Source organism: Thermoascus crustaceus (genome assembly GCF_041956765.1).
Source record: "Thermoascus crustaceus strain CBS 181.67 unplaced genomic scaffold VTN00scaffold_9, whole genome shotgun sequence".
Taxonomy (NCBI): Eukaryota; Fungi; Ascomycota; class Eurotiomycetes; order Eurotiales; family Thermoascaceae; genus Thermoascus; species Thermoascus crustaceus.
Window position 1 is genome coordinate 356,277 of NW_027192535.1, and position 13,326 is coordinate 369,602.

At 49.9% G+C, this 13,326-nt stretch overlaps 2 protein-coding genes across 2 annotated transcripts; one reads left to right on the forward strand and one right to left on the reverse strand.

Annotated features, from left to right (window-relative positions):
* Positions 1-2,070: 2,070 nt before the first annotated feature.
* On the reverse strand, positions 2,071-3,534 carry VTN00DRAFT_10147 (uncharacterized protein; the record flags this gene model as incomplete). The annotated part of the gene is made up of 2 exons (XM_069426771.1): positions 2,071-2,414; positions 2,508-3,534. The coding sequence occupies 2 exons, from the start codon at positions 3,532-3,534 to the stop codon at positions 2,071-2,073; spliced, it is 1,371 nt and encodes a 456-aa protein (XP_069283909.1).
* A 6,192-nt stretch (positions 3,535-9,726) lies between these two features.
* VTN00DRAFT_10148 (uncharacterized protein) lies at positions 9,727-12,861 on the forward strand (the record flags this gene model as incomplete). Its single annotated transcript, XM_069426772.1, has 2 exons — positions 9,727-11,473; positions 11,531-12,861. 2 exons carry the CDS (start codon positions 9,727-9,729, stop codon positions 12,859-12,861), a joined length of 3,078 nt encoding a protein of 1,025 aa, XP_069283910.1.
* Between the last annotated feature and the right edge of the window lie 465 nt (positions 12,862-13,326).

Below are 13,326 nucleotides of genomic sequence, written 5' to 3' on the forward strand. Positions count from 1 at the left end.
CGTTTGTCTTCATTTAAAATTACCATCTTCTCTACAAACGTTCCATAAACATCAGCGCATCTGTTTACCTCAATATAACCTGGTAATGGCAGACTAGAACACATACCTCAGGTACAAGCGAGACCAAAAGCTCCTAATCTATTGGATAATCCACACTTCTAACAGCATCATCAAGTTGTTCCCTTCTGATGTGCTGACAGCTGTGAATACCACTGGCAAGGTCCGCTTGTGAACCTTGGTATATCTGTCAGGTCTTATTGCAAAGCACATCAAGCCTATTCCCACGACTATCTACCACTTATTCCAGTCCATTATAGAAACAAGAAAAGAAACTCATGCTCTGTTCCAGCAGATTGTCACCAACAATCCAGATCCAGACATGAAAAAGAAGAGTAATATTTCCCACAAATACTGGATTGATGGTCTTACTGAGGCATACAAGGCCCTAGAAGGGGATTTGTGGATCTCAGAGCAGAACAGCAAGATGGAAGGGCTGATGAAGAGGACAGAGACAAGGTTATTTTTGTGAATAAGTTTTTGGTTCTTCGCCTGGATGGAGAGGTGAAAGAGCAAGATGACAAAGCTGAAGGAAAGACTGAAGAGGCTTCTGTGGCTGCTGCATCCATGCAACCAAGAAGAAATCTACAAACAAAGGGGAGAAGGGCAAACAGGGAAGGAAACCAAAAGGGACGGGGAAGCAGGCAGTCAATGGACCAAGGCTGGACGAGGTACTGTTGGAGAGCTATTTCATTAAAGATGAGACCGGGCTCATTACAGACTATCTGATGGCTGTCTACTCAGATGTCAAATAGTGGGTTGAGCTTTGCTATTACCTGCAAGGCGTGTGGCGCCAGGTAGCTTATGAGGGTTATATCACACACAACCAATTGGGTTGTCCTATAGCCTTAAGGAGCTCTTCAAGAGCTTATTCTTTGCCAATGGAAATATACCCACCTCCAATTTCAGTCAAGCCTTCCTTGCTGTGAGTAGTGAGACAGGCTCTTGTTGAGCAACTTTCCAGCAACAGACAATCCGACAGCATGTTAGTCAAACCGCAACGGATATGCACAGTCTTCTGAATAGCAGTATCAATCGTTTCTTCAAGACTAAGTCCTTGCTGAGGCTCTACCGTGAGGCAGACTGGGTTCCTGACGGCATTCCCGATGAGGAAGTTCCTATCCCCTCGGCCCTGGCTATGCTGCGCATCAGCTAGACCAAGCATGTAACTGATCAGTGACAGGTAAGAAGGTCATGGAGAACACAGGACTAGTCAAGCGTGCCAGGTCTGCGGGAATTGATGATGCGACAATGATGATGATGTCATCTATGAGACAAAAGAGCAGCGACCATCAGGGGATACAAGACTGGCCGTCTGCCTGGCAGCGATCCTAGCAAAGGTGCCCTCAGAAGCCAAGAATTGTTAGACCTGCTCAAACTCGATATCATCAGCGATATCTCTGGCGAAAATCGGCCGCTCTCTAGTTTGAACTATGTATGGGTCACTGCGCGTTTCATGTTACTGTTCCATCACATTGAGGATGAACTGAGACGCCTCCGTAACCCACTATGGATCCAGGCTTATGAGGGAAACGCTGATGACGCGGGAGAAAAGGGCGTCACTTACAATGCTTGTTCTGGCTGAGAAAGACGAGGAATGCATGGAAGTGATGGCTAAAGCATTTCAGAGCCCGAGAGCTGGATTTATGGATCATATCTATTGGGACGAATTAGACACCTCTGAGGTGCTGAGGTCCACTACAGTAGATGACGAGATTGGGTCATCCTGTACAGTAATGTGAAATAAGTGCTCAAGGAGTAGATCTAACTGTATTAAATAGTAATATAAGACCTTAGCATACTCTATATCTCTACACACTTCATTTAAATCTCTAGACAGAAGCCTTATAGGACCTCTAGGCTGCCCCAGACCTATAACTGGGCCTCACACAGATAAGGTCTCTCTGTTAATCTACTCACGATATCTGTTATACTTCAACTGCGGGATATTCTCTCCATAGGTAAGTTTCAGCTGCCTTCGACTCCATTCTAGCATAGCTGCAACCAATCCACCTAGCATCCTTGAACGGAAAATTCCTCTGATGTTGCAAACTGCATTTCCGCTGCTCCAACGTCATATACGACAATTGCGTTTCTATGGAATACTAATCCGAGGACGTTTAAACCGCTACCAGCGTCATTAACACCGCTAAAGCAAGTTCCGTCGGTATCGGTGTAGATCAGGTCGGATGGATTGACAGGGAAGACGTGGCCGGCAATACGAACGCCAATCTCAGGCGCTGTGGCATTGCATGAGACACGGTAGGCTTGTATTTTCTCGGAATAGACGGCAGGTGGATCGAATGATGCGTTTATATCCTTGGCGATAGTTGTGGGTAAATTAAGCGTCGTCGTACCTGACAAGATCAAGAGTCCTAAAGTCAGAACCAATAGATATATGGAGAGCTTCTATCTTCCAGCAAATGCGAGACTATTGGCTTTATACTCACCACTATCCACAATCATCTGGAAATCTGTCAAATTTGCTAAATTTAGCCAGGACTTTTGGTGCTGTTCACTAATCATGTCTTTGCTATTCAATGCTGACGGTCCAGAGACCAAGAATTCGTTAACGGTGACGGTATAGAATGAGTAGTCCGTGTAGTTATATTTTGGAATATCTGTCTTCAACACTTCGATGGGCGTACTGACAAGTTTCGGTTTAGGGGGTGTTCCAGGCGGGAGACCCCCTAGGGTTAGATAGCCCCCGGAATGGTCACCTCGACATATAGCTATGCTGAACTTAGCAGGTACAAAACCAGACTTGTGTATTGTCGTAAATATAGGATCATATTTAACGCGATTTGAATCATCGTCGTTAGAGTAATCTGTTCCGCGATATGCGCGTGTCAACGGCGGATAAGCAAGACCGAGAATACCACTGGAGGAATTGTCACCTCTCCAAGCAGCATAGTCGACAACCGCGACCTGCTGGTGCTTGACCGTAAAGCCACCAAGCGTGATGTTTTCGTAGCCAAAGTATCCGCGCACAGAGTCACCTCTGCCATAATGCATTTGGAAGTTCTCGTCGGCAATCCTCTCGAAAGTGGGCGACTTTGTTGGTTCAAAGGCAGGTCCGAATCCGCACGAGGAGTCCAAGGCATCGGAGGAGGTGAGGGGATTAACACACTGAAATACCTCCTGCACAATCCAGGTATCTGAGGTCGCGGTGCTTAGCTTCAGGAAGACATTTTGGTCGCCAAACGTGACGTTAACCAGTGTTCCCTGGCCAGACCCAACAAGGGAAAGAGGAGTAGTTCTGTAGTCGCGCTTCAGGGCGTTGAGAAACGCAGAACATTTCGAGTTCTTTGCTTCACAAGACAAGGCTAGTACATTTGAAGAGATGGTACCAGGAGTTGGAGGCTGGAAGGGCAAAGGTGTAAATTCCTCAAATCCCGTAGCCAGCTTTGTGTGCTCCACGGAGAGAGTGAAGCTCAGGTAGCAGACGAGGACCGTCAGGATAATCGAAAGGAACATGGCGAAATTGACCCTTCTCTTTTTCCTCTTCGGTACCGAGAGTTAGATGTACTTCTCTTATCGTACGGCGGGCAGCTCAAGATAGGTTTTCTCAGATGGAGGAGCTCTTACTGAAAATGCCAGTCTTCGTGCCCACGGCCCGAGTGCGGACTAGGTGTACTTCCTTCTCTGTAAAGAACTTTGTCTGTTTGCATCGTACAAGAACTCCAAACCAACAATCCTTCTGTTATTGCTACTGTGTTGTTCTTGTAAGAGTTCCGCAAATCTACCTTGACTGAGAGAGAGGAACTAACCAGCATCTTCTACTCATATTGCAACTTGTCAGGAGGCCGCCAAGGGTAGAGAGATATAACCTGTGATTGTTGTGTGAGTTGTGAGACCCGTGAGTATGCAGCAATGATGCAACAACCTCTTCACTTCCTTTTTATAGCGACCATCTAACATCTAAAAAAGAGAACCAAGTACCATTATTATCATAGCCATCTTATCACGCGTGTTGCAACAAATGCTCTCCAGCCTGGAACTCGATGGAAGATCCTATATCCCAATGTCATGTCTTATCAGGGCCATGATGGTGCCTTGAAGGAGATATACCAAGCGATAAGAATGGGAAGAATGCTGAAAGGGTGACAGAACTGCTTAGAATGGAGGACTGGGAGACGCTGGAGAGAGATGTTCTTTTCTCACCTGTTTTAATCTTCTTCTTTGGAAGCCCCAACCGAATGAATTCCTCTCGTACCTGGATATAGGTAGCTACCTAAGCTAAAGAATGAATTTTTTTATTTGCACTTTTTACCGTACAGACCCCACATGCAACCAAGTGAGTGAGCAAGTGACTGCTATTCCGGACTTACAAAAAGACTTGCGAACTGAGTTGCACTATATACAAGGCAGTATTAGGCGTACCCACACTCACTACCTGGGCAACACGCCTGTATGAACGGCATCTAACACTGCAGAGAGAAATACAGTTCTTAGCTATAATAATTTGCTGAACCGTATAATTTATTTTGGATTCTATCTTTCTCATCTCATCTCCTAAATTGAAATCTACAGGGACAAACGAAATTCTTAACCGACGTAGAAGGCAATGAGAATCAAGAAACAGAAGAAGCCTGACAACTTTACCGTGGCGTGTCCGGGCTAGATGCCTGAATACTTCCTTGAAAAATACCTACTAAATTCTGAATATAGATTAATGGAATTATGGACTGAAATTGTCTTCTCTTTTCCTCTTTTACTAACCTGTACATGACTCGATCCAGATGTTCAGTCCGATAAGACGGGAAAGAGATAGAGAGAGAGAATGAAGGCGTATCACAAGCTTCTTTTCCTTCTTTTCTCACATAAAGCAGTGATAATGACATAGAGTCTGAGCGAACTACCAACCCTACCAAGTAGTAAGAGGGCACGAGTCGACTGTCCCCTCCCGGTTCCGGGAGGTATATGTAAATGATAAACTGGGGTTGCTTTCCGCTCCTGTCATGCAACCCATCTTCTCTTTGCAAAATCTACTGACTAATAATGCGATTGCGTAATATTTGAGATTTAGAGCAAGCGAAGTGCACCAAGCCAAGTAACGAATGCAGCTGACGATTTATCATTTATTCTTGGTGCTTGGTGAGACGCAGAGGGAGCAGCAAGAGAGTAGTTCCCTCCAGCTATTTCTAAGTACCTACCTAGACTGAAAGGTGGGCAGTCAGCCATAATCGCATGGTAGCGACAAATTACCTAATCTATCTGGCTTTGGCTCTGCTGTAGGTTCATCTCGTGACTCCGACGAGACCAGGTGCAGGAGTCAAACAGAGAGTACACCGTGTGGAATCTTCCAGAGACCAGGGTTTTTTCCTACCTGGTATTCTTAGCACAGGAAGTAGCAGTAGTATTGATATTATCGGTTGATGCTCTTGAAAAGAGGGGTTCGCTGATCCCTAAGCCAACCTCCCCACGTGCTCAACGGTTTGATAGACAAGCATACTCCGTAGAACATCTTGAAGTTCCGTACGTCAAAACTCGTCACGACATATACGCAGGAACAGCCTAGTAATTTTTCTAGGTTCCATATATTGGGGTGGTGGCCCAGCGCTCGCATCACGGGCTAAAAAGCTTGCCGAGCCCATGTTTTCCTGGGAATGCTAGGATCGACGAGACAAGGAAATCAGAATTAACGGATCTGCAGCATCGGTGGCTGGGATCACTGAAACAACCTGGTTTAGTGGCGGACACCGGCCACTGGGCAGAGCCAGGGTGAGCAGAAGGAAAAAAAAAAAAAAAAGTTCCCGTGCGCTCGTGATGCTGCGCAGTAGTGAGTGGTTCACGGGCCTGTTAAAAATGAGAATATCAATGCGGGCATGGGTAGGAGCCCCGCACTGCAAAGAACTTAGCTATGACGGAGTACGGAGTAGTTACCGCGAAGGTATAGACCCTTGGCGCCTGGCCGTCCTAGGGCCTGGCAGAACCAGATAGACTACTGGAGCGAGCGCCCGAGGACCAGCTCAGTATGAACTACCCGGTCAGGTTACGGTGTGCATACCGATGCCCTGATCCGTTCGGCTGTTTCCCTGGCGGTTAAAAGTAACAGCGCGGAGAAAAGAGATGCCCCTCTTGATCTCTGACCTAGATGGGAGGCGCATGCATGGGCTGATGCAGACGCGTGTGAGGATATGTCACCCGGACACATCAGCCAGATCTGTCAGTTGAGGTGTGAAGGATGCATGCCCCAGAGCGGTGATGTGTGAGCGGATAGATCTCGCCACGTCGTTGTGGTGGTTCCATGCTAAGTGTTCCCGAGGTTCTGATGGGACTGGTTCCAGGGTTGGCCGGCCGTGCAAAGCAAAACAAAACCAAAAAAAAGGAGAGGGTTCAGAAGGGAAAAAATAGACGGAAGAAAAATTTTAACATGAGTCACTTTTTTCCAGTTTAAACTCCTCCGGCATTCCTTTTACGTGTTCTGCACCTCCTCAGTTTTCGGGCCGGGCTCGGTTTTCTACCCGACGCGGGTAGGTAGCGACGGCGTATCGCCGTCTGATGGGGCTCCAAACCTGATAAGTCAAGATAAAAATCCATCAGGACGAACCACGTTTGACGGCAGAAACAAACGGTCCATGCTTCGACATGCTGGAACTCAAAAATGGAAAAAATAAACAAGAATGGTCGACCAAGCTTTCAATTTGCCTGGGCGAACAAGGAGGCTGCATAAGCCGGTGATCGTGCCGCGCATGAATTCTCTTGCCATGCAGCCAAGGACGAATGATCGACCGGAACGAGAATTGCAGGCAGAATAATAATAATTCCCTTCTATTCTACCGGGAAGATGGCACAGGTTGCAACTCGGACTTGGACGGCCATGGCCAAGGCCAGGCCATGGGTCTTACTATGAAATGAGACTGTCAACTGAGGGCAAGGTCAAAAAAGAAATTGGCCGAACCTGCATATGGAGTCCTAACTTACTACTAATTAGCCTCTTTTGTGGGGGGCTTGAAACGGCCAGACGCGATCCTCTTGGCTACTAGCTAGGGCCCGGACCGGCTTGGCTTAGCAGGCTAAAACTGCAGAACGGGAGAGGGGAAACGATGGTGATAACACGAGTATCCCTTCTGGGGATTGAGAACAGTGATTTGCTGGTGCGCTCGAGGAGTTTGGATCTGCCATGCGTTAGGATTGCAGCAATGAATGGGGTGCAGGGGGCAAAAACGGCCAGACATCGATACGTGACTGGAGCCGGGACTGCCGCGGATCCCTGCGCGCGGACAAACCAACGCAGAGCCTGCTATGCCGAGCATGGCGATGACGCCATCACGTGAGCCCCAGGGAGGATGTTCCTGGTCGTTGAAATACCGTTTCGCAGTAATCTACCTCCATACCCAGGCAGATGCGTTATCGTTGCTCGACTTCTTCGATCCGATTGTCCTTTTCGCTGCAGCGGCTGGAGTGATTGTGCTGTAGTTCAAGTTCGACCGAAGCAAGGAGCCTCATCCCATGATGTGTCTGATCTATACCTAGGGACTGTCAGATGACTATCGATCAGATAATGCTTGCAACGTGCAGTCGGGTGCTTACTGCAACTCCTATGCGAGGGGCAACAATGAGATTTTCCAGGTTCAATCGCACTAAGCAAGTCTCCCGAACTCATATTAACTATGCCTGACGCAAAATTTAAGCTGATATGACTTCATTCAAGATAGTACCATCGACTATCAGTTACGAAACAGCCAAATATCCTTTGTCTTCTCGCATAACCTGCAGTAGCAGCCTCACCCGTCTGAAAAATCCTAAGTGGGCTGTAGTCATGTCTGCCAAGCATACCACAGCCATTCACGGCCAGCAGAGTTGATCTGGTCAAGGAAGCCGACTAAGAGAGAGGATAGCAAATAACCGGCCACCATCCGCGGGATACGGTGAGAAATAAGATCGAATCGCGACCAGCACATAGATATGCGGTGGACTTCCCCGCAGACTGCATGCCTCGTAATCGCAGAGATCATCGGATCCGCCTTCCAACCAGGCGATCCCTGGCCTGCATGACGGAGTACGGCCACCCGTGCCTTCGTGTACAAGGCGCCAGCGCAATGGCTAGAGAGAATCAGACTATCGAAGACAATGACAGGATAGAAGTAATCTTCCCATTCGAGGAAAGGCGCCATGACGGCTCCGACGTTCTGTTAGCGGTTAACTATTATTGAATTTCCTGAGAATGACTGCCATGTTGCAGATCGTCGAGACACACGGACAAAAAGGTGCGGTGCCCCATGGGGTTCTTCTGACACCTGCAAGAGCTGCAGGATAGATTACCAATCGACAATTTCTGACTGTATGGACCTGAAATTCAAGCATGCGGCTCCCTGCCATTATTATCGCAACACTTCATGCCTCGACACCGCAATTCTCTAAGCTGTTTATTTTTTTTGGCACTGATTCTTATGTAGCAGCTTTTCTTTTGCTCTTGCAAAGCAGACAGCGTGCCTTTTCTCTAATGGATTTTTTGCTGGTTAATGTCTGCCACAGTATGTATTTTCATGGTATTTGCACTGACGTACTCTGTGCAGTATGTGGGTATACATCAGCGCATATACACAGGGATGAGAAGAGGAGACCATGCCAGAAAACAGGGAATCTGCTTGGTTTGATATCCCGTCAGGGAAAAGAAATCATTATACTCAGTAGTCCAGCGTGTGATCTGCAGTGTGGACAAAGCTAATAAGACTCTCAAACCTACATGGATGTCACAAAGAAGTCGTGCAACCTGTCGACAGCCTTATGTATGTAAATGGTAGAATCGATCAAAGTTTCTTGGTCCGTAGCATGAAGTCGTACGGCTAGCTATAGAGTAGAAGCCGCTGCCAAGAGTTGGAAGATACTCGAATGAGCCCGTGTTTCAAAAACGGCAATGGCAAGTCCGGTTATACCGGGTCCGGAGGCCTGGCCCTAGCCGCCCTACGCAGTAGTCAGCAGCAATTTTAAATTAGTTGACCGGCCGTACCAAGTAGTGAGAAAAAGATGGCGCCACTGCCGAGCTTAGCAAAAGTTTCCAGCGGTCCATGTCTGTATCCATGCCTGGCACACGACCAAGTAGCTATCCATGTAGGCACTGTATGTAGCAGCTCATCCTCTGCAGAACGGGAGCGGAACACAATTGACTGTGGCCAGTTTTTTGATGGAAGAAACAGACCAGAACTGAATCAAGAAATCTCTGGAGAAGGAAAGATACCAGCAGAAGAAGGATATGTGAACCAGCCAACCGGGTCCGGGCGGTACGGACTGTGTATCAGGCCCGGGCGTTTCCATACGTGACCGACCGCGTCACGATCCAGCGGGCACGAGACAGAGCGGCTGCTGACTCAGCGCCGGCGTGCTGGGCTTGACGATCGCCGGGCTCACCATCTCAGCTCGCCTTTCCCGCCCTCGTCGACGATATCCTCATACCAAACCTCGTTCTCTCTCCTCCCCGCCACACAACCCCTCCCTCCTCCCAAGCCTCGTGCCCGGTTCCACCGTGAGCCGCTCGACGCAGATATCTCCTCTGCCTCTCTACCTCTCTTTTGTCGTTCTCTTCCCCTTCTTTCCCCCCCTCCTTTCCCTCTCACCACTCCCTCCACTCTCTCAGCGTGCCTTCGTCTGACCCTCCGCCTGGTCCCAGTCCTTGGCTTCTTCCTGCCAAGCTGACTCGGACCCGGGTGTTTCGTCCCCTCGTCCATGCCACGCTCAGCGGCTACGAGGAAAAATCATCATAGCAATCGGCATGAGAACGGTCTCGTCGTCCCCGGAAAACGCGTCACCAAGCAAAAATCAAATGGGCACCTAAACGGCAGTGTCAGCAGCGGGGGCTCCTCAAGCTCTGGCTCCGTCTCCCAAGTCGACCTGCCCTCCTGTCGTTCCTCCTCCGATCCGACTATGGCGTCAACCACGGCGACAGCGACCAAGGTGAACGGAGTGACGGATGGCTCGAAGTTGGAATGCAACGGGCGTGCGTATGTCAACGGGTACAGCAAGGGTAGTGTGGATATTGCCTATGGACACTCCAACGGTGCAGCGGCGCAAAATGGGGTCCTCCCCAGCCAAGCGCCTCGCCGCGCGGACAAGGCGACAGCGTCATCCAAGAGATCTCCGGCCAATTCCTCCGTCAACCCGTTCATGCTCGCCTCTACCATCCTCAAGTCCTGCCCGATGTATGACACGATCGCCATTCTCATTTTCCTCCTGCAGCTGCCCCCGATGGTCCTCACGCTGGTCCAGTTCCTCTTTGCCTCGTTGACGTTCATGCCTCCGGGAGGTGCGTCGTCCGGTTCCTTGACGTCCAACTTCGACATTTTCCAGGGTCCTGCGGGAACGCCTTCGCTCGGTACGATGATTGCAATGGATGGGTTCTGTCTGCTTTTCTGGGGCCTCTTCATGTGGACATGGGCGCAGAACTTTGCTCTCGATCTGGCCCACGTCCAGGTTGCAATCACACTGGGAGGTGGCAGCTCGGGTAAGAACGGGGGCGTCAATGCGCTGTGTGTAGGCATCGTTCTCCTCCTACATGTCATACGGAGCAAGGGTATTCAGGATTTTGTGTTGGGACATTTGCTTTCCGCAAAGATCGTCAGTCCCGATGTGTTATCACAATATGCGCATTTCCTGCCACCCGAGTTTCGTCGCACGGAACCGCAGACCTCACCAAGCTGGATTAGAAGTCTACTGGCTGTACATATTTTAGCACAAGCAGGAACCGCCATGGCACGACGTTCTATGGCCAAAAACCGTTCGCCTCAGCCGTCACGATCAGGGAAGCGTGCTGACACAGAGGCTTCTGCGGGCTCTCAAACCCAGATAGACTCTGCATTTGAATCAGGCGCCAGCGTTTCTTCCGTTCTCGGTCCTGACGGGCAGATTGTCACTCCCCCGGGCTTAAAGGATAGCAGGGATCGGCTAACTTCCGCAAAAAAGCGAAGAAGGCAGGCGAATCAGGTCCGAAGTCGACAACCGTTCTGGGCTGCTCTTGCAAGCACGAAGGTGACTGTTATGAGGGAATACGAGCATTCAAGAGCCATGTCGAAAACTACGCGTGGACTCCCAATGACCGAAGATGATCTCCAAGGAGTTACTCTGGATGACGGGCTTATTTGGATTACCAACGTTGATAGTTCCTCGATCAAATTCGCAGCTGGCGATTTTTCGTGCGCCGATGATCCGACAACGTCCGGAGCTTGCGAAACCGGGTGCCTGGGCGGGGACTATATGGAGCCGTTTTACGTCTGTGTCAATGGGGCCCACTGGGCGACTGCCACGATTTGTAGAGTGCATGAAGGGCCGAAAGGTTCGAATGCTGTTCAGTGGCGTGGTGAAATTTCCGGTCTTGCCCCGAACTGCGCATATACGTGCTCCTTTGTGCGTAGCGATACCGATGAGGAGATCTGCGTCATGAGTGTCAAGACGCCTTCGACACCTGATGCAGAACAAGGTACGCATTTTCTAATTTGTTTGTCCTGTAGACTATGAAGCTAATGACATATTGTAGTCGCCTCTTCCGTATCAGCTCCGTCACGACCGTCCTACCGGCCCTCCTCCCCGACGACCACACTCAAGAACTCTATTGTCAATGCTGAGATCAAGCTCAATGAGAAGCGAGCTCGCTTGAAAAAGGCCAAGAACGATCACAAGCTTGTTGTTTCTAAAATTAAGAAAGAGCTCGACAATTACAACCATCGTCTCAATAGCGGAAACGACGAGAATCGACAGAAGCAGCGCTCCCTACAGTTAGAACGGAACATCCGACAAACCGAGGAAGCTACCGCTGTACTCGAAGTTCAACTTGATAGCATCGACAAGGTTCCTGAGGAGGAGATCCAGGAATGGAACACCCAAAAGGCAAACTATGAACGTGAACTGGAACTCCTGAACTCCGCCAAGGAAGAACTTGTTGCCGCACGTGCTGCCGTTGCCCGAGAAGTCTCGTCTCTGGAGTCTGAACTTAACTCGACTATCCAGAGGCGCGAGCGTCTCCAAAGCCGCAGGACCAGAGTCAACGAGCAGTATGAGAGGATCATCTCTGCTAACGCTCAGGGCCTCAACGAAAGAGAGCGCAGAGCTGCGGAACAGTTTGCCAGAGAACAGGAACAGGCCAAACTCGAGGCAAAGTTCAATGAGCAGCTCGCAAGTATTAGCCAGTCTGTGCAGGATTACCAAATTCGCACGAACCAACTTTGGCAGCAAGCTTCTGCGATTGAGCACGCTATCCAGCAGCAGCAACAGCAGATGCTCATGGACACCGGCCCTCTTACGCCCGAGGGAAACTTGCCCGGCACGAATCCTCAGCCTGAGAACACGGGAGCCAACACGTCCGCACTGACAACGACTGCTCCTAGCGGCAGGTCTCTTCTGGGCCTGAGCTTCCCACCTCTGAAGTCCAGCCCTCACCAAATATCATCCTCGCCTGCTGCTGCGCCATCCTCCCACCCGACCAGCCCTGTGCAGCAGTCGTTTCAGCTACAGCAGTACCCTGCTTCGCCACTTGCCAACGCAAACTCCTACTTCGGTCCCGCAGACTTCAACCGCCGCGACCGGTCGTCTTCGAACCGCTCCGCCCGCAGCAGCCTCTTTCCTGATTTCGACCCGACGGATATGGGTCGAATTGTACAACCACCGACTGAAACCTCCGAAGCTGGCACCGGGATGAGAAGGAGCTCCGGTTCTGAGGGCAACGGCCACGCCTCCAACCCGGGCCGTGGACCGATCGCTAGTCCCTTCAACCGCACGGGAAGCCGGGAGAGTGGGAGCAGAAGTGGTAGTGGTAGTGGTAGCGGCAGTGGAAGCCCAAGCTCTGCGCGCGGTAAGGGGATCTGGAATTAAACAGGCATCTCTCTCGCATGTTGTGTGTGTGCTTGTGTCGCTTGCTTGCGGCGTACCAACTCCTTCCCTGGATTTAGGCCTGGACTTCCTGTGCATGCCTTTTTTTTCGGTCGTTTGGGTTTGTCTGCCACTTTGCCCCGTCCCCTCACCCTTTTCCTTGATTAGGTCATGCATGTTCTTCCAAAAGGATATCTCGCCATTGTCACCGTCTCTCCTCTTGTGTCCAAGATTTCTATCCTGCTCTGTTCGATGTCTAAAAACCTCCCTCCACCTACGTCAATGATGTACCCATTCATCCTCCTGGCCGACAAAGAAAAAGCGATGAGCAGGGACGAATTGAAGCGCGGGGGTTTACAATTACAAGCAGGACAAGGGGAATACTATACTACCGTGACGCTAGGATAGTTGGAACCGATAGCGATGATAGTGACAGTGACAGCGTGAGGCCCTTCGTTGCTAGCTAGC